The sequence below is a fragment of the Drosophila obscura genome, unplaced genomic scaffold (assembly GCF_018151105.1).
Source record: "Drosophila obscura isolate BZ-5 IFL unplaced genomic scaffold, ASM1815110v1 contig_198, whole genome shotgun sequence".
Taxonomy (NCBI): Eukaryota; Metazoa; Arthropoda; class Insecta; order Diptera; family Drosophilidae; genus Drosophila; species Drosophila obscura.
Window position 1 is genome coordinate 426,210 of NW_024542787.1, and position 22,581 is coordinate 448,790.

The 22,581-nt window shown below is 41.5% G+C and overlaps 1 protein-coding gene across 1 annotated transcript in view; it reads right to left on the reverse strand.

Annotated features, from left to right (window-relative positions):
• Window positions 1–352: 352 nt before the first annotated feature.
• Window positions 353–22,581, reverse strand: part of LOC111076699 (leucyl-cystinyl aminopeptidase) — a 227,761-nt gene continuing 205,532 nt past the window's right edge. Inside the window, exon 13 of the mRNA XM_041593718.1 lies at window positions 353–673. Within this exon, the coding sequence (XP_041449652.1) occupies window positions 424–673 (250 nt within the window). The 3' untranslated portion in view covers window positions 353–423. The remainder of the gene's footprint in view (window positions 674–22,581) is intronic.

Consider the following 22,581-nt stretch of genomic DNA (forward strand, 5'->3'; position numbering starts at 1 on the left):
TCAAACCAAGAACAGCTTTTATTTTTATATTTTATTTATTTCCCACGCCCACCTCCACCGACTCTGCCCATTCTTCATATGATGCGGCAGGTCAGGTCGCTCCACAAGCTTGCACCCTCAAAACAAAGGTGAAAAAGGAAACGGCCATAAATTGTAGAGCCCACTCAAGCACAGTATGTGCGAATACATGGCACACACAGATTTACAGATTTAAAATACGACAAAAATTTCATAAAAATCGGTCGAGCCGTTTGACAGGAGCTCAACCACAAACACCGTGACACGAGATTTTTATATATATAGATTTATATTCTTATATTATATATATGTAAATTAAAAAATGTTTATGCTATTACGTACTATTGTTGTATATTTAATCCGTTTTTAAATTTTTTGTTATAATCTTTATATTTTAGCAAATATTTATTGTTTGTTGGTTGTTTTTGATAAAAAGGTTTCCAACCACCTTTCAATAACTGGCAGATTTCGATCGCTCCATTGCGCTTCCTCTTTGATATTTCGAAGGGACTTTTCCATAATATGCTGCGCACTTCCGAATTCTCCATAATGATGATCGTAGAAATCCTTTACCATAATATATCCCTCTTTAGTCGCAAACATTCCAGTTGCTGAACTTATTAATTTATCCCAAAGATTAGTTTTATTTTGAAACCTTGAAAGAAATATTAATTAGCTACATTAGACTTAACATTTTTTGTATTTTCTTGTGTGTTTTTAAAAGTGAATATATATGTATGTACATCAGTGGTCGGCACGCACACAATCAAATGTTCTGCAGTGCGATTGTGTGCGTATACAGGAGGCAAAACGGATAATTCCATTGGTGCCAACCAGTTTAATACACGTGTACGTGAGCGGTAGCGCAGCGCCTTTTCCTAAGAACAATAGATAGGCCGTGCCGACTCTTGATGTATATAGTTTGGTTTATTTTATCTGCTATTACACTACTCAACAAAATCGAACTTTTCTATAGATTAAAAAATTATACCCTGTGTATAGTTCATTAAAAAAATTTAAAGCCGCAATCTATCAGAAAGTGTCGGTTTGGTTTTTTGAGGAAAACAAATTTATTGTTACGAGTTATAGTGGCCGGAAACGATATAACGTATGTGGGTAGAATGCGAATCATGGCATTATAGGCCGACCATAGGTCGCTGATTCAAATCCGGCTCGAAGGACCAATGTTTGTAGGAGGGTGGGTGTCGTCGGGTCGACTTCGGTTCCCAAAAGACAATGATTCCCAATAAAAGTAGTCGGATGGTGCTTCAAAGTATATGGCTTGTATATTGTCGGATATTTATATATATACGGTGAAAAAGCACTGATCTCTCTGGTTTAGCCACAGCTCGGCCTACGCCTACGCCTAGCGCCCGTGATAGAGAGCCAGGTGGATCGCAGTCAAGCAGTGCGAGAGCGAAGGGCATGGGAGAGCGCGCTAGCTAACAGAACGATGTTAACGGCATTAACAGCGCTGCTGCCCTAAACCCTATACCATCTCACCGCTAAGACAAGTGGCGATCCTAAGTCCATAGTCAAAAAGTCCCCGCTCACCAACGATGGTTTCGAATCGGCATGGTCAGCTTCACAAACCGTTATGGAAATAATAGGCTCCTGGTAACCAACCAAATAAATATTTTGCTCTTTTTGCCTCGCGTCGAGTTCGAAACCAGTCGGGCTTGGAAAAAGCTGCAAAACCCAATGCAAGGGGTTCTCACAGCCCTTGCTCATGTCCTGTGCATGGTTCTCAGAAAAAGAGAAAAAAAAATTGTTTTTAGTTTTCGTAGAATTTGTATTATTTGTTATCGATCTGGCGATAAAATTTAAGCGCAATACGTTGGGAGTTACACTCGCGAGTTTCACAAAACAATCAGCTGTGAAGAAAGCTCCTGGAGCGAGAATAGGTTCTTGACGAGCTCAGCGAATTTTCTCTTCCTATTTCATTGCACCACCGATGCTGACCTAATTTCTCGTATCAAAATTAAAACACGCACTTAAAACAGTCCTATAGTATAATACCTAAATATTCAAAGAGGAATCTCGAAATATTTAAGGCATCCGTGGAAATTATAAATAAATCTTCGGGAATAATTGGTCTATAAGTGGTCTATAGCTCGGACAGGTAATTATTTTGTGGAAGAATTTAGGAAGTCACATGGAATTTATAAGACTATATTCCAGAACAGATTTTGGTTCGAAGCAGGAGCTTTAAAACATTTATGTGCCCGGCAAAAGCATAGCGAAGGAAAGTAATAACAACGGTTCTAAAGAAAACGGTGTGGGATTTTTATAGTCCAAGAAAATTTTCGGACCTAACCTCTCCTCAGAGACCAGATCAGGGTCGAGTCAGGGTAGAAGAACCCGTGGAAAGGGCCGAGCTCCCCGACGCAACTTTCTTTGGCAGACCAGCAGCCACAGCAAAATTACATATGCGCAGTCTGAGTCTGTTCGTTGTCATTAGCGGGAGAGCAGGGTTAACGACCGGAGCAGAAGGTTTTAAAAACGGAATTACCGGAGACAAGCAGAAGAAGCAGCAACAATTAGTGAATTAGTGAAAATTTAGGGTTGATTAAAAGAAATTCGCAATTACATCAAAAAGAATACATGTAAAAGAATAGGCACGTTCAAGATCACCAACACATGTACAACCGGACAAAAGAATAAAGTGTAAAGTAATTAAACATGCAAAATGGGTGAGGAAAAGTGAAAATAAACAATTGAAGCGAGACTTAATGCGACATGTAATACTCTATCACCCCAAACAAATTACCTTAAGTTAAAACAATAAAAATAATTAAAACCGATCTTCGAGAAGGCCTTCTACGATAAATCTGGGTGAGTCGAAAAAATGGAATAAAAACAGTCAATAACGAGAAGGAACGTGTAGCAGTGTGATATCACATGAGTGTGGAAACCAAATTTGGTTGCCATAGCTCTTATAGTCTCTGAGATCTAGGTGCTCAACAAGACGGACAGACAGACAGACAGACAGACAGACAGACAGACAGACGGACAGACAGACATGGCTATATCGACTCGGCTATTGATGCTGATCAAGAATATATATACTTTATGGGGTCGGAAACGTTTCCTTTTCTGCGTTACACACATCCACTTTTACCAAAAATCTAATATACCCCTTAACTCTTTTTTGAGTACGGGTATAAAAACCAAAAGAAATTAACTATCTAAAAGAAAACGTCGAAAACGACATACCCGTCTGTGAGATAGAGTGTGCGGTCGAAAGAAGAGGTGACGAAAGAGAGCGTTAACAGAGATAACGATGCAATCAGCAAAGCACCTGCACCGATTTTTGGCGTGTTTGTTTTAATTTTGCGTTTTCTGACTTTCTTCGTTTCATTTGTTTCACTTTGTTACAAGAAAACCTTAACCCCTTATGATATATTTGCATTGTCATATTATGATATTATGATTTTATTAAATTAATACTTCTTTTCAGCGGTTGTATATGTGAAAGTAGATTTGATCAAAAGCAAAGAGATACAAAATTGTTAAGAATAGAATTTGTTAAAGAAAACTGTTGGAGCAAATAATAATGAAGTTAGGGTATAAAGTTCTAGTTACGGAATAAAAAGAATATTATTATGAATTATTTAAATGGTGTTGGCTTATTAAATGAGTTATGAATATTAAATATTATGGTTTCAAGTATTAAGTTTAGTTAAAAGATTATGGAGTAAATAAAATAATCAATATTTCCTTGAAGTAATGTGAAGAAGAAGAGATAGAAGAGATATCGTTTTTGGGAGTTTTTTCGAATATTTATTGCGCGCAGAAAAGCTCAATGGTCGGCAGGGTTGAGACGCGTTACTGGATACCATCAAGCAGACTCACTAGCCCATACATCTCTATGGAATGGGTGTATTAGTGAGAAATTGAGGAAAGTAGAGTCTGGTTCAAAGTTAAGCATATGGTATTAAGCAAACATTAAGGCAAGGGACATTATTAAATGTGTATTCTGAGGTTTGAGATGGAATGGGTCCTGAACCCCCCCACAGGCTGTTTTGCTAGCTGTGTCCCATCGACCTTCGTCACTGCCAACAGGATACTCAGGGAACGGCCAACGTTAAGACCGGCCTCACGCTACGGTCTGCACTGTGTTATATCCATAGAGGTGTTTGGGACATTACACTCACTCCAATGTCCAATGTCCAATGTCCAATGTCTGCACCGACAACTGGGATAGCCTCCTCGTTACGATCTGTGACTCCAAGTTACCGAAGTTGACCCGATCTTTGTGGGAGGCGTCCGTGACAGACAAGAAGGAGATACCTTTATGGACGGAAATCAGCGCCTTTGACGCTAGAGGCCATGGAGAGCGACCCGACCACGTCCAAATGCAATCCGAATCTACCACCGTCCAAAGGTATCCAGAATCCGCAGCCCTCCGAAAGCAATTCCAATCCGTTCCGGCCTCATGGCAGTCCCATTCCAAGGATGTTTCACTCTTTCCAGACACAAGTGAGTCCAAAGAGAAGAACGTGTGATCTCTGTTCCAAAGAGAATCACCCGATTCGACTATGTCCGCACTTCTTACAAATGATCGTGGACGCACGTGCCAGCTGCATTAAAAAGAGGCAGCTGTGCTTGAACTGTTTCGCCAGAGGTCATCAGCACCCACAGTTGCTTCACTTGTGGATCCCGCCACCACACGCTTCTGCATCGTGGTACTCCAGTTCCCAGTGAATCGACTTCCACAACAACGGAGGATCTCGCTTCCTCCGTCGCTCCACCCAACGTTCAGAATTATTCAAAATATTTGGAACAAGGGCTGTGCTTCTCGGCACTTCCGTGCCCGCGCTCTGATCGACTCGGGCTCCGAGGCAACGTTCATTACGGAAAGTCTCTTTAATATTATCAAAGACTATACAATACCAAGATGCTGCATGAGCGACCAAAAAGCTGTTGTATGGCAAGGCTAACCGGTACGCCCCATGGACAGAGGAAGCGCACGGGGTTTCAATTCTCTTTTCGGCTATGCTTCGTCTCTCACCGCGAGCCCGCTGCCCGACAGCTTCGTCTGTTCGTAAAAACGAGCGGAGCGAGCTTGGAGACAGCGCTGCTGCCCGACGCCTTCGTCTCTTCGTCAGCGAGAATTTACTCTGGCTCGAGCTCGTGCCACTCACTTCTTGTTCAGCAATCATTGCAATCAGTTGTAAAATATGAGCGGAACCGAAAAATTTTCAGCACTATCCGGCCAGCAATGCCGTGTAGGAACATGCAAAAAATCAATGCGCAGCAATGCGCAGTCTTAAAATTTTTCAAATTCCTCCTGCAGATAGCATTTTTAGTAAAATTTGGCGCGTAAAATGTAGTATTCCTCTGGAGGATTACGAAAAAATAAGGTTTATATGCCAAGATCATTTTTCTGACGCATTTAGAGGGAAGAAACATTTAAAAAGGGATGCAATTCCACTTTAAAACTAGTAGAAAAGTTGGAAAATAATTTTAATGAATTTTTCGAACCCGAAGTTGATACAGAAAATGAACAACTATGTGTTTGCGCTAAATGTAAACAATTTTCAAAATCAGATATCTTTTATAAAAAGAAATGCAACGCGCTTCTGGCTAAAATTAAAAAACTAAAAAAAGATTTTAAATCTCAAAAACTTGCTATTCCCAAAAAGAAAAAGTATTTTGCCAGTCATTAGATAAACGATATTATTGAAAATTTTCAGATTGGCAAAAAATCGTAAATTTTCTGCAAATGGTTGATCGGATCTCGTCCTAGAAAATACGGAGAAGATGTTCAGTTTTTAGCTCAAAATATTTATTATGTTTCTCCGTCTCCTTATGCTTTTATGCGAAATAAACTTAATCTTTCGCTACCACATATCAGTAATCTGTACAGATGGGAGCCAATCAAGCCAATCCAGCCTGGGTTCGAAAATACTGCTATCGATTCAATTCGAAAAAATTGCTACGAACTAAAGATACGAAATGAAGTTGAAGTAGTGCTTATGATGGATGCGATGGCAATAAGAAGAGAGCTTCGCTCTAATGAGAAGCTAGATATTATTGATGGATTTGAGCACAATGGGTTTGAAAGAACGTCACGAATTGCCAAGCAAGTGTGTGTGTTTATCTTCAAATCTATAATTTCTAAAACTAGTTCGATATTGAACTACTTTGAATCGGAAAATGGATTAACCGCTGATCTTCTTTGCAACATCGTTAAAAGAAACATTAGAATTCTTCATAGCCTTGGGTTTCTGTAAAAGTTATAGTTTGCGATCAAGGTTCCACAAAAAGAAAATGCTTTCAAAATTTAGGTGCAAGCATATAGAAACCATTTTTTGAATACGAAAATCAAAAAGTTTTTTGTATGTACGATTTTCCTCATCTCATCAAATCCTTGAGAAATTGACTTCGTACTTGTGATCTGTCTTCTCCTGATGGCATTGTTAGTTTCAAAGTTTTTCAAGAACTGTGGGAGATGGAAGAAAACGCCGGAACAAAAATGTGCCCTACATTATCTAGGCATCATATTTTCCCAAACTCATTCGAAAGAGTTAAGCTTGCTACCCAAATTTTCAGCAGGACTGTTCAAGCTGCGATTAAGACCGTTTGCGAAACTGTTGGATTTAAAAAAAGCACAAAACAAGTTCCGTTATCTACAGCTGAATTCGTGAAAAAAGTAGAGCAAGTATTTGAGTGCATGAATCGTGGTTCTTTATATACGGATGATGTATAAAGATGTGCGATCCAGCTTAATAATGAACCACACAAATTCATTAACCCATTTTTAAGCTATATTCAAGACGTCAATTTCGTGGATGCGATGAAACGGGTCCCTTCTTTTACTTGCTGATGAGCTTTTCACAAATTCAGACAAGTTTTTTATTATGACAAAAACGCTCAGTCAAGACCGACTAGACATCACCTTTGCAGTAGTTAGGCAAAAGGGTGGCAATAATACAAATCCCTCTGTAGCGGAAATTAATAATATTTTCGCAAGAATCTTAAATATGAATATATGAACCATATGAACAAGCGTGTATTGAAGGTGTTCTCGACGAATCAATTAATTTAAAGGCTGGGCAGTTTAAAGATCATGATGAGTTGGTTTCCAAACTAGATTTTGATGGTAGTGCTTTGGAAAAATATTTCGAGAAGGACTCCTCTAAAACCTCAAAAGAAATAAACATCGAACTTGTATCCATGAGATATTTTTTTCTAAGCTATGTGGCTTTTAAAATCATTCCAAAACTTAACTGCGAAACTTGCCCCAAATGCATGCGAAAGGAGGATGAAGTCATCACTGTGCCGAGTGAACTCTTCATTTTTTATTAAAACTATCAAACATTGACAGATTTTGGCAGTCTTATTGCTCCTTCAGAAGATAGCAAGAAGCACATTTTAATTTATCGTAGTTTTTTTGAAAAGGGTCCGGAAAATATTGGCATTAAACAGCTAATTTTAAAAGCATGCAAAAACGAATCTCCCGAATGGTTTACAGGCGAATGTGCAGAGCATAAATTTGCTATATTCGATTTTTTAATATTAATACTTCTTAGAAAGCATTCCATATGGGCTACACGTGGTGGTGGAAAAAGGCATCAAAAAACTTAAAATTATTGCTCAATAGAATAAATGATAAAGCCAGTTGCTTTTTATACCAAAAACCCAAAGCAAAAAAAAAACGAAATAAAAACCTTTAAAACCAAACTTTAGCAACGTAGCTGTTTTTGCATTCTTCTGAAATTTTCTGGGCGCACAATATTCATAATTTTGGAGGCCCTAGGCAACTGCCTCAGGGCTCATCCGGCCCTGGCCCTATTCCTTTCGTCAAACACGACGCCATATTTTGTTACTGTAATTCTGTCGCTCGACTCGACGCGGGCCGAGGCATTTACGAAGCCGAAAGCAGAGGCAAAGGCTAGCCTAAAAGAGAATGGAAGAAATACTCCGCGCGCCCGTACAATGAAGCGTCAAACGAAAATTGAACGAGCATTTGCTCCTCATGCAACATCATTATATTGTATAGTCTTTGATATTATAGAATTACACTAGTCTTTTTATGGCTTAGTTTTTTTTTTAAGAATTTTTTAAAATCTGTATTTTTTTAATGTTTTTTTTCAGAGGTAGTGCTTTTATTTTTTACATAACTTAAGTATCTTATATCTGGTTGCATAGAATTTTGCAGTTCTGAAAAGCTGACAAATGCAGCTATAAATCCGACCCAGACTATTTGTATCTGCAGCTTAACGCCTGGAAGATATTAAGTATTTTTCCCCGACATTTTTACTTTAAAAACTCAGGAAAAGTCGAAAAAAAAATTATTCTTGGCATGCATTTTTAGTTTTAGATAGACGCATTAATTAGGCGTCGTTTGAGGTATCGCTTGTAAGAATCCGGAACTGTAAAGTTCTATGCAACCAGATATAAGATACTTAAGTTATGTGAAAAATAGAAGCACTACCTCTGAAAAACCATGAAAAAATAACAGGTTTTAAAAATGCTTTAAGCCTAGTACTCAGATCGAAAAACTGTTTGCTAGCAAACAGATGTCATATATTTTTCGAGCGACCAGTGTTGTGACCAGAGGTGTGCACTGCATTCCGAACGGTTACACTGCTCAGACCGCTGCTTGGTTTTGTTTAAAGTTTCCCAGGCATATCCTGGGCTCCCCAATATTTTATTGGCAAGGTAATGTGTCTGACTACACTACTCGACAAAATCGAACTTTTTTTTCCTCAAGGATCCAAACCGACTTTTTCTGATAGATATGGAGATTTAAAATTTTTTAAAGAACTATGGTTTTTTTTCTATGGCAGAACTTTTTTTTGAAGAATTTTTGAAGTCTGGTATTTTTTTTTAAGCTTTTTTCAGAGGTAGCGCTTGTTTTTTTCACATAGCTCTAGTATCTTACGTCTGGTTGTAAAGAACTTTGCTATTTTGAAAAGGTTATTAAAACAGCTAGAAGTTAAGCCCAAATACTTTGTGATTTCAGCTTACCGTCTGGGAAATAAAAAGCATTGAAATGCAAAAATGATGATTTTTGTGCGGTATTTGTTACGAAATTTTGACTTTAAAAACTCAGGAAAAGTCGAAAAAATATTATATCTTGTGTCCTCTATTTTTTTGTGTATAGGTGCGTTAATTTGGCGTCGTTTAAGGTATCGCTCATTAAAATCTATGGAGAGACTTTGGAGCTAAAATTCGTTAACCAAACCTAAAATATGAAAAAATGAACAAAAAATACCTTTTGGAAGGTTGCGGGCCCAACTGCCAATTGGGAACAAAGCAAACGAACAAGGGTTGTACATTTGGTACCTAATCGCGTTCCTTTGTTCCCAATGGGCAACTGGGCTCGCAACTTCTAGCTGTTTTAATTATCTTTTCAAAATAGCAAAGTTCTTTACAACCAGACGTAAGATACTAGAGTTATGTGAAAAAAACAAGCGCTACCTCTGAAAAAAGCTTAAAAAAAATATCAGTTTTCAAAAATTCTTTAAAAAAAAGTTCTGCAATAGAAAAAAAAAAAAATATCATCAAACCATTTCTAAGCCCCAAATCTTTAAGAAAAAGTTCGTTTTGTTCCTTGAGGAAAAATCGTGTTGACTAGTGCTATCAGCAGCAACAGATGGCGACGCCACCCGTGCCGACCACCGTGAAGATAAACTGTTTTGAAAGCAATATTTGATTTATATTTATGAAAATTAATAAAAATATTATATTATAATATCCATATAATTGTCCTTAATATAATTCTGCATTAATTAGATTCTATTTGTCTACATTGTTAAAATATTTCATTTGGTTTTTTGTTCTCTTATTGCAATGTTTGCTTCGCGTTTGCTGGCAAAAGATATCCATCTGATATCTTTTCGAGGTTGGTCGAAACATACCAAAAAAAACAAGCAAATAATTCTGATACTTTTCCAGTATATACCGACCTTTTTTTTGTTGATCTGAGTACTGCCTTCCGTACAGAGCCTAGAAAACAGTTTTTGCCGTAAAAAAGTTCTTATCGGTTTCATACGAATATCAACCCTGATTCTGTTCGCGAGGTGTTTTTTTTCGATCTGAGTACTAGGCTTTAAACAAAAATTAAACCATACAAAAAAAAATAAAGTACTACCAAAATTTTGAAATCCCGAAATCTATCAGAACGAGAAGGGACGTGTGAGTCGCTTCTTGGGACGCGACTCTACTTATACCCGTACTCAGTCAGTATATACATTTTTGAGCTTATAATTTTTAGAATTCAAAAAAAATTTTACAAATTTCATTTTCGTTGTATGAACTGGCACATCTATATACTGTATGGTTAGTGATTTAGGGCTGCAGAACCGACGCATACAAAAACAGGCAGTTAGGCTTAAAATAATGAAAATCTATAACAGCCTTAATAAGGCGGAATGGTAACACTACCAAACAAAATTTGAACTTTTTCTTTGCGCTGTGAACCAAAATAACTTTTTATACCCGTACTCAAAAAAGAGTTAAGGGGTATATAGATTTGTGGTAAAAGTGGATGTGTACAACGCAGAGAAGGAAAATTTTCCGACCCCATAAAGTATATATATTCTTGATCAGCATCAATAGCCGAGTCGCTATAGCCATGTCTGTCTGTCCGTCCGTCCGTCTGTCCGTCTGTCCGTCTCGATGAGCGCCTGGATCTCAGAGACTATAAGAGCTAGCGAAACTAAATTTGATTTCCAGACTCATGTGATATCACACTGCTACAAGTGTATTTCAAAATTTCGCTACGCCGCCTTCCGCCTCTACAAAGGACGAAAATCTGTGGCAGGCACAATTTTAAAGATACGCTAAAACTAAAAACGCAGTATCGTAGAGAATGACCATATCTACCAGATTGCCGAATCTGAATCAGATCGGATCATAATTATAGCCAGAATGAAGAAATTAATTTTCAGTTGCTTCCCCTGCCCCCTCCTGACGACGACAACGCAACTCATTTTCCTTCTCGCTCGCACACTCTGTCGCGTTCAGTGCGCGAGCAAAACCTAGCGGAGGAGATGTAGAATCTAAATGGTACATGTAGAATATACATGTTAGATGTAGAATATACATAGTATATGTAGATGTAGATAACAGATGTAGCAAAAAAATGTAAAATGTAAAATGTTTTTGTTTTTTTTTAATTCTAAATAATTATATGCTCAAAAATGTATATACTGACTGAGTACGGGTATAAGTAGAGTCGCGTTCCCAGAAGCGACTCACACGTTCCTTCTCGTTTATTCATTATTTGTAGTTTTGTTTTTTCAACAAAATTTTTCTGTTATCCCTAGGGGGGCCCTAGGCAACTGCTAATCCGGCCCTGGACCTATGCCCGTCGTAAGACGGAGAGTAGAGGCTAGCCTTAAAGAGAACCACGCGCCCGTCGCAACATCAGCTTTTCAAAACAAAACGAAAAAATATTTTATGAACGGCTTCGTCAATGCCTCAACCCGCGTCGAGTCGAGCGACAGAATACACCAAGAAAATATGAAGTCTTACGACGGGAATAGGTCCAGGGCCGGACTAGCAGTTGCCTAGGGCGACTCAGCCAAAAAGAGGTTGCAAAATTAAAAAATATTTTATGAACGCTTTGAATAAAATAAATGTAAACATCTAGTAGAACATTTTCCAGAGCTTTAGCGAATCTAATTTTAAAGATAATTTTAGTTTAGGAGATATGAGCAGAGATAACATCCTTTATTTTTATATATTGTATTTATTTCCCACCCCCACCCACTCTGCCCATTCCACAGTTATATTGCGGCAGGTCTGCACAGGTCGCTACATCACATCAGCCCTCAAAACAAAACGAAAAACCAATTCAAGTGGCCAAAAATTGTAGAGCCCACACACAAGCACAGTATGTGTGAATACATGGCACACACACATTTACGTAACCTGGAAACGAAACTCAAAACAAACTCAAAACGGTTTCGGAAAATAAGAATTGATACAAAATTTTGTCGTGTCTGTTTACACACATACATTTTCAATGCTCAGCTTGCTTTCGCTTCCCGACATGAGACATACATGCCGAACGGCCCAGCTCCCGACCCGAATGGCCTGGCTCCCGACCCGAATGTCTCAGCCTCACAGAGCCGAAGCGCCTGGGAGCCGGGACAGAACACTCAGCTGCGCCCCTTTCGTTGTATGAACTGGCACATCTATATACTGTATGGTTAGTGGCACAAGATAGGTGAATGTATGTATTACCGGAGCAAATCGAAACTTCTGGATAAGATGGAAGGCCAAACATCAACGCCAAAGCGTTGGATTCGAAAGAAGAAGAAATGGAGGAAGATACCTAGTGTGTTGGAAAATTTGAATTGACTGAACATCAGAGAGGAATTTGCGGAGAGCAAACGGACAGAGAAAAATTCAATGAAATATATGAATGTTTTTAATGGATTTGGCGCTGCATCGTCTTGTGGCGCGGCGAATATTCGTGCCAGCAACACACAGGGTGTTGCTGATAGATTTGGCGCTGCATTGTCTTACAGCGCGGCGAATATTCGTGCGGGCAACACACAGGGTGTTGCTGATGGATTTGGCGCTACATCGTCTTGTGGCGCAGCGAATATGCGTTCTGCATATGGATATGGCTCCGGCAACACACCCTGCAAACGTCGAATACATTATGAAGCGCTTGCAATTAAGATATGGACCAGCAGGACTACTTATAAGGAGTCAATTGGATAAAATTGCTGAAATTTAAGTAATAACAGAAAAAAACCTTGGAAAAAATAGTGCCATTTGCTTCGAAGGTGGCTAATATATTCCTCAGATCAGCGAATGCGTTACAACAGTTACAGAATCCGGTACTGTTCAGCGATCTCGTAAGCAAAAATTCAATGAGAACTCGCATGGACTGGACAACATATTCATCATATTCTGGTCACAGTCTGCAGAGGCAAACGTGAATGTAAAATAGGGGATTGCAAATCGTATCATAGTCGTATGTTGCATCAAGATAGAAGACCCAGTTCTATAAATTCAATTTCAGTTGATAGTTCATATACAATACATACGTACCCGGAAGACTCTGAGCCCATTAACATGGCAAACATTAATACAGTGACAGACAACACGTCAAAATTTCTCTTCAAAGTCCTGTCAATTGAAGTGCTTGGTCCGATCAGATCAATAGTCCGCGGATTTGCATTTTTTTTATGAAGGATCTTCGGTGACACTTATTGATGAAAAGTTAGCAAAAAGCTTGGGAGCTGAGGACGCTCAAGATGAATTATTCTTAAATTGGATTGGTAATCATTCAAAACGGGTCTCTTCGATGAAATGAGAACTTAAGGTACGCAATGCAGAGTGTTCAGAGTGAGGACGGCGCTGGCGGGGCAGCAGCTCTGTGGGCATCCCAGCCACACCACTGTTAGCAATCCAGCTACGCAAGTTGTTGCCTTCGTTCCCGCTCTCACGCTTATGAGCGTTTTTCCCCCGCTCTCAGGCTCAACACGCTTACGTTCCTGCCCACGCTCACGCACCCCAATCCAGCATTCAAGCACGGCATCGCCTTCACCACCAGGATCCAGATAAGTACGATTTTCGTGTGCCACAAATCCCTTCCATTCGCGATTTGTGGTCCCAATTTCCGAAAAGTCCGAGTTCCGCGATATAGGTACATATATGTATATATTCTTATATATGTACTTATTTCTTCATTCTGTGCCATCCGTTATGCGTGTCACTTATTTTTTCGACACCGCCATATTATCGGCGATTCCGGCCGTTCTCCCGTCATTCACCTCCAACTACCAGTGATACGGTAGTTCTTCGATTCCTTGTGTCTGTCCATAATTTGCGGACAAAATAAAAATTAATTAAAAAGTGCATTCCGAGCATATGTAAGTACGCACATTCCAGCCCATGACAGCGGCTTTCGTATATAAACACACACACACCTACATCCGTGTCTCTCCAAGTGCATTCCATGCACGACCCACCCCAATAAAAATATACCTTGGCACACTCAGAGTGCAACCACAATTAAAATTAAGTGTTTTGTTCCTATACCTATATACAAACCTACATTTATTTCCATACATACATACATTTATTTCCATAGTTGGCCGCAATATTCCATATTGCCAACTATACATGAACATACAATTATCAACACCGCATAAATATACCACATTCCGTATTTAAATACTACATACATATTCCGCGCGAGTGCCATATTTAATATAAAATTCGTGATTTCGTGCAATTCGTGCACTCCAGCCACTTTTCTCGATCGCTACCCCAACTCCAACATTCTCCACTTTCCAAATAAATTACTCGCGACCAAGGCACGGCGAACTTATAGTTATTATGTGGCAATTTCCACTGCCAATTGGCAAATTGGTGTTTCGGTCTTTTGTTGTTGTTTTTGTTCCGTGCATTAGAGGTGGTGCAATCCAACAATATCGGTATCGTAACCGAGTCTTGCGTTCGACCAAAAATAAATAAATAAAAAATAAAAAAAACCCTTACTCTCATCTGACAATTTCCAAACAAACACACCGACACTACAAGAAATAAATTGAACGATCCACGATTTCAAATTTAAACCGTTTCGTCATTCTTTTTCCGATATTTTCGGTTTTTCTTTGTATTTCTCCCGATAGTTCTCCAGCGCCCACTCCGCAGTCATATTCTTGACTGTAGCTTCCGGTAACGCTTACGGCGACTAGGTTTATCTGCACTTTATCGATTCAAACCGACATAAAGAGCAAACTATCGCCCATTTCAATCAGCTATCGAGGATATAAATCCCATTCCGTCTGCCGTCCATCCGCAAATAACCCAGTTCTGATCACGACTGCGTCAAAGAGGTAAACGGGGGAGCCCGCACTAACAATATTTGCAAAATATTGCCAAAATCAGTGTGACCAGTCCTCTCCTCGGCTCAGCTCAATATAAGTCACTCATTGTTTGAGAAATTTCACTTCACGGTGATCTCAAACAATCCGAGTCGACCCGACTATTGTTTTCCAACAAGCTCGAGGCCTTTTTCCTGACAGTTTTCAATAAGTGAGTTATATTTTTTTCCTGGCGTCTTTATGTTTGAATTCTACTCAGATCAGTCTTCAGTCCCTCCAAGACTTCCAAATCCGATTTTCTGTGCGTGTGTGAGTTCGTAATATGCCAACAGGTCACAAGGACATCAACAAGCTTTTGCCTGTGACCTCTTCAGGCCGTTTACGAACATCTTTCGCCTTCGGAACTAAGCCGACACAAAAAATCAATCACTCCGAGAGCCACAAGTTGTAGCCCTGCTGCCAGAACCAAATCGGTTCTGTTTCCTTCTCCCGTGACCCTCAAGGTTCCAGCTCTGACACAAAAAGACCCGAAAGGTTCGTTCGTCAGTAGCCCCGTCAGCTCCCGCCACTGCACCACAATGGCTCAATCCGCCACCTCTGTCGCTCGGACCAAATTGGTCGCCGCCAATGGCCGACTATCCCACCTGGCAGAGCGAATCTCCGCCGCACCATCCGTCTCTCTCGGCGAAGTCCGCCGAGGACAAATCCTCACTATGTGGTCGGACGTCGAAGCCGAGTACAAGGCCTGCTCCGCGGTGATGGCTGACGAGGATCCAGCAATCCAGGCTGACATCCGGGAGGAATACGGAGAACCGTAACGGACAAAAAGGAGGTGCCGCCCTGGAAGGAAATCGACTCCTTGCTGACTCAGCGATACCTAACGGTAGAGGCTATCGGGAGCGACCCTTCCACTTCCAAAGGCAGTCAGAATCCGCCATCCTCCCAAAGCCAGTCCAATCCATTCCGTTCCCAAGGCAGTCCTGTTCCAAGGACAGCGCACTCGTTCCAAAGCAACGTGAATCCGAGCAAGAGCACTTGTGATCTCTGTTCCAAGGAGAATCACCCGATCCGACTATGTCCGCGTTTTCTCAACATGTCCGCTGATGCACGTTCTAGTTGCATTAAGACAAAACAGCTGTGCCTAAATTGCTCCGCAAGAGGCCATCAGCTTCGCGACTGCTCAAGCTCCCACAATTGCAAAACTTGTGGAGGACGACATCACACGCTTCTGCATCGCGGCAATCCAGCTTCCAGCGAGTCACCTTCAACATCCGTACCCAATTCCACATCCGTACCCAATTCCAGAGCTTGGCCAGACTTCAATCGACCAGTACCTTCCGCAGAAGATTCAACTTCTTCCGAACCTCATCCTAAGGTACAGACGTATTTCGCCTCCTTCTTGGCACGGCAATTATGATATTTGCCACCTTAGAAAAAATTTCCGCGCCCGCGCTCTGAACGACTCGGGCTCCGAGGCAACGTTCATTACGGAACGTCTTTTTAACACGATTCAATTGCCATTCCAACGTATTCAGACACAGATCTCGAGCCTCAATCAGACAGTATCCGCTCAATCCGATAAGCTCTGTCAGTTTTCCATTCGCTCTCCAACGAGGCCGGAATTACAATTAAACGCCAAAGCCTATGCTATTCCGGAATTGGCAAAGAATCTTCCGTTGCATCCTATCTCGCCAAGTTTATTGAAAGATTTGCCGAGTCTTCCATTGGCGGATCCTACGTTCATCGAGAGCTCACCAATCGATGTCCTGATTGGAGCCGATATCCTACCATCGGTAATGTCAAGCGGCTTACAGCCCAACATATGTGGCTCTCTTCTCGGCCAAGAAACCATTTTTGGTTGGGTACTCACTGGTCCCGTGTCCAATACGGCGAGCCATCAAGTTGCATCCTTTTCTTGTCAAATTTCCAGAGTAGCTTTCAATGTCCCAAATGTGCCTGGATTCCGAAAGGAGGCTCCAAGCTGTCCTCAAATTCAGCTACTGCACCAATTGCCTGGCTCACCGACACTCCAGCCAGGATTGCCGAAGCGGTGATCGGTGTGTAAACGGAGCCACCATACGTTACTCCACCTTCCCGAGTCTCGGCACCCATCTGGCTCCCCTGCCGCACCGCCGCCTTCATCTTCAGCATACAGCGCCGATAAGCGCCCTCGTCTTCGCGTGAGCCGCCCCGTCATAGGAATCCCGGATCCATCAGCAACCTCCTTGCTTCAAAATCGGAGCATAAAGAGTCTTTGCAATCCTGCAAGGGGGGGGAGAATGTTCAGAGTGAGGACGGCGCTGGCGGGGCAGCAGCTCTGTGGGCATTCCAGCCACACCACTCTTAGCAATCCAGCTACGCAAGCTGTTTCCTCGCTCTCGCTCTCACGCTTATGACCGTTTTTCCCCCCGGTGACGCGCTCTCGCGCGCTCAGACTCACCACGCATACACTCCCGCCCACGCTCACGCACCCGCTCCCGCTGCCGACAGCCGCCGGCAGCTCACTTCGACAGGAATTAATGCGCTTCTTCACCCACAAGCAAACGGCCAGCTTTTGCACGCGATCTCTTGAATACATATATATAGTGAATAAAAACTACAGAAATACTTTGAAGAACTTGAACCTGCCGTACGTCTTATTTTGGGAATTATGAACTGTGGGACTTCCAGACGCTTCTTCGCTTAATCACAGAGAAGGAACGTGTTATACCCGTACTCAGTCAGTATATACATTTTTGAGCATATGATTTTTTAGAGTTATAGAATTTTAAAAAAATGTTACATTTTACATTGTTTTGCTACATCTGTTATCTACATATACATATACAATGTATGTTCTACATCTAACATGTAGATTGTATATGTACCATTTAGATTCTACATCTCCTCCGCTGGGGTTTACTCGCGCACTGAACGCGGCAGAGTGTGCGAACGAGAAAGAGATAGGTAGCGGGTCTTTGTCAGGAGGGGGCGGAAGAACCAACAGAAAATTTCTTCATTCTGGCTCTAATATGATCCGATCTGGTTCAGATTCGGTAATCTGGTAGATATGGGCATTCTCTACGATACTGCGTTTTTAGTTTTATCGTATCTTTAAAATTGCCTGCCACAGATTTTCGTCTTTCGTAGGGGCGGAAGGGGGCGGGGCGAAATTTTGAAATACACTTGTAGTGTGATATCACATGAGTCTGGAAACCAAATTTGGTTTCTCTAGCTCTTATAGTCTCTGAGACCCAGGTGCTCATCGAGACGGACAGACAGACAGACAGACGCACAGACAGACATGGCTCTATCGACTCGACTATTGATACTGATCAAGAATATATATACTGATCGACTATTGATACTGATCAAGAATATATATACTTTATGGGGTCGGAAACGTTTCCTTAACTCTATTTTGAGTACGGGTATAAAAACATTGGATGAAACTAACTGGAAATACTGTGCCTAGTTTGGAGTTGCCACTGCAATCGTTGAATGCTGACATAATAAAGGCTAATTGTACACAATTGAAAAATCTTCCGATCAGGGGCTATACCAGCGTTAGACCCTTGATTTTGATTGGAATAGATAATTGCCATTTATCAAAAATAATTCAGAGTATATTCCTAGATAATAATCTCGTTGCAGCTAATTCTCCGCTTAGCTGGTTGGTTTATGGATCGACTCAGATAAAAGCTCTTCCTATGACGTCAATAGTACATATAACCTTGGGTTCGCCAAACAAAGATGACGATCTGCACAAGCTTATGGAGGAATACTTTACGATAGAAAATTTTGGCGTGAAAATCAGAGCGAAGCCGATGGAACCAAATGATGTAATCAGAGCTCGTAAAATACTGACTGAAGAAAAAAGAAGGTTGATGGTGCTTATTAAACAGCCCTTCTGTGGTCTGAAGATGACGTCAAACTACCCAACAGTTATCAAATGGATCTAAAAGGGCTCCGAGCAATAGAAAATAAATTACATAGCACTGGTCTACAGCACGAATACGAAAAAGCTTTTGACAGCTTTATCGAGAAGGGATATGCCGTAAAACTTTCGCGGCCAGAATCAATTTAAACTACCTCACGCACCTGGTATCTGCCTCATTTTGGCGTTTATAATATAAATAATAAAAAAAAATGAAATTAGTTTTTAACGCCGCTGCAATGATGGATGGATTCTATATTATTGAAAGGCCCAGACGAAAAACAGGGTGAGGTGGCAGTATGTGCGGAATTCAGGGAAATGTTTTTGCAGGTTCGAATCAGGAAATGTGATCAGAATTCGTTAAGATTTCTTTGGAAGCGTTCAAACGGAGAAGTCGAAGTCTACAAGATGCAGTAATGATCTTTGGAGCTACATGTTCCCCATGTTGCGCTCAATATGTTAAAAATCTGAATGCGCTGAATGCTCCAGGGAACAGAGAGGACTTAATTAAAGCAATTAGGTCGAAGCATTATGTGGATGACTACGTTGCAAGTTTTACCACTGAAGTTGAGGCACATGAAGTAAGCAAGGAGCTAAAGATGGTACATAAAATTGCCAACTTTGATTTGAGAGTTTCATTTCTAACTCAGCAGAACGTAAACTAAATGAGGGAAAAGACAATACAACTCCTGTAGAACCTCTCAAAGTTAATAACATGGCAGTCGACAAGATTTTGGGAATGAATTGGGAAAATCGAAACGACGCGTCGGTGGCCGGAGCGTCGAGAACGGCAAAATGATGTCAGTGCGGTGGAAGATGGTGCACGTGTAACTCGTGGCTGAGGCATACAGTCTGCAATTGGAGGCGATGTGGGAGGGCCAAACTGGAGGTGGTGGACATGGAGCTAATCCCGTCCATACCAAAGCCGTATACCTGCGCCTCAAGAAGAGTTCATTGATCTCCATAAGAGCAAGCTCGACGGAGCTTCTCATGGCCATGGAACAAGGACCCGTCGACATAGCTTTGGTCCAGGAGCCATGGATTGCCTTGGGCAATGTTGTGACCGGACTAAAGTCCTCTAATTATAACATTTTCCACCCACCATCGATAGGCAGGGCCAGAACCGCCGTACTCATATGAAAGGGCATCCATACTTATGTCTCATTACAGCACTGATGACCTGACTGCGGTGATGCTTGAAAGCGATGATAAGCACCTAATGGTAGCTTCCTGCTACATGGCACACGACAGGCCAGCTCCACCGGAAGAGCTAAGGAGTCTGGTGGCGGAAGCCAGTCCGAAAGATCAGCAAATTCTAGTTGGTACATACGCAAATGCCCACCACCGCGCGTGGACATCCCGATATCAACGACAGAGGTGAGTCACTCCTGGACTTTATATTATCAACTTACCTAGATGTAGCAAACGTGTGGGAGGAATACCTCTTCGTAGGTCCCACCTAACTACATTCAATTCAAGTGCGAATTCAACCACTCTTCGAAGATAACTGTCTATAGAAACCCGAAACACCATCTGCGAAAAGTTTAAAAAGACAGTCACATCAAAGCTCGCGACTCGCCGGGGCACAGTGAAATCCGCGGAAGAAATAGAAACGTCCCAAGAGATCTTCTCCAAGGAACTACTGGATGCGTACCACGCATCATGCCCACGCATCATGTCCACATCATAATCAATGAAGAATACAAAACCCTATTCAGTAAGTACAAGAAGGAAATACGCAGGGCGCAAAGAAACTCGTGGAGAAACTTCTGCTCCAACATCGAGAAAGTCCCAGAAACGGGACTCCGGAAGTTGCTATCAAAGCATCCCACCATCCTACAGCTTGCCTAAGCACAGGATATATCCCTATCCAATGGAGGACCTCGAGGATTGTCTTCCTTCCAAAGGCAGGAAAGTGCAGACATATGAGCCCCAAGGATTATAATTAGTTGCTGAATCTACACATCAGGAACAATATGGGGAGACTGATGTCAACCAACAAGCATGCTTATACCAAAAGGAAATCGGTAGAGACGGCACTGAATTCGCTAGTAGCCAGCATTGAGAGAGCCCTTCATAATAAAAGTATGCCTTAGGAATGTTTAGTAGACAAATCCGTAGCATTCAACAACGTGAATACGAACGTTATAGTGGACCGCCTAGAAGCGACCAACACGCATCCCGCAATCAACATTTAGATAAAGAACCTTCGAAGTTGTAGAATGGTGCATTCAGAATGAGGCACCGCTTCCCTTCTGTGGAATCTGGTGGTCGACGATCTAATTAAGAGATTCGAGAGGAGAGCCCCAAACATAACGGCTTATGCGGACGACATAAACATAACTATTACTGGAGTATGTCCATCGACCCTCAGCTCCATAATGGAATCAACACTCAGGGATATAGGTGAGTTGGCGGAAAAAGTAGGACTCAGTATCGGACTTCATCCTCTTCAACAAAAGATACAAGGTACCGACATGGATCCACGAAAATTGACCAAACCAGGCTGACCCAAAACACAAATCAAATTCCTCGGACCCAATGCAGTGGAAAGGATAAAGATGGTTATCATTGCGCTATACGCATCCAAAAAGATTCTTAGCAGCACATGGGGCCTATCACTTCTCTAATGCACTGGATCTACATCTCTGTGGCGCGACCGACTCTGCTCTATGGTGTCTTAGTGTGGTGGCAGGCTTTGGAAAAGAGGACATACAACAAGCATATGGAGGGAACTCAGCGCCAGACACTGCTCTGCATCACAGGGGCGCTGAGGTCAACCCCAACACAAGCATTCGAAATATTACTCGGATATCCACGCTCAACTCTCCATCCAGGTTAACAGAATAGCTTACAAACAATGGAAAAAGCTACCGCGCCTAAAAATTCGCGGATTTCCAAAAAAAAAAATTTTAAAAATGGTTAAAAAGTGCCTGTTTGTTGGAAAGGTCGAGAAATTGTGTGGAGATTGTAAGATAAATTTGTGATTTGTGTGTGTTTGTGTAGGTATTATCATCATTAATGTGTGTGTTTAGAGGAGGATATCGAAGTATATCACCTTGACGCAAATATATATAAAAACGAGAAATTGGCTTTCTATATATGTTTTACGTTTTAATTTTGTTTGTGGTTGGAGCTGCACTATTTCCATTTTCGCTCAGAAACTGCACCAGAAGCCAAAAGCTCAGCGAGAGCGCAAACTTTAGCGCGAGACATCTAACAGAGCGATAGACAATAACAAAACATAGCACAACAAACAATTATGCTCGGTGGCATTTACTTAATGCTAAGTATTCTAATTATAAGCCGGTCTGCTCCAAACATCCTCCCCCGTTGAAAGAGCCTGGCTTTCAATTGATCCAGGGTCGACGGGCAGGACGGCTAGCTTTCCAACGGCTCTCTTCATAAGACCCATCACCGTTTGAACCAGCACGACTCTGATGATTCCATCTTTGCCTGGTATGGACTCTTCGACGCACCCGAGAAGCCATTTGAGGGGTGGCAAGTTTTCCTCCTTTATGAGAACGACGCTTCCAATTTTGATGTTGTCCGTGGTGGCTTTCCACTTGCTCCTCTCTTGAAGCAAGGTCAAGTATTCGAAGCTCCATTTTCGCCAAAAGTTTTGTTGCATCTGGGACACCTGCTGCCATCGACTTAAACGATTCGCGTTTAGAGGCGTGACGTCCGGATTTGGGAACGTGGTGAAGCTAGATCCCTTTAGAAAGTGCGCTGGCGTAAGCACTCCCAGACTATCTGGGCCTTCTGAAATAGACGAGAGTGCGAAGCTCTTCAAGGGTTAAAACAGTGGATCCGACGACTCGATAAAAATGGTATTTTGCC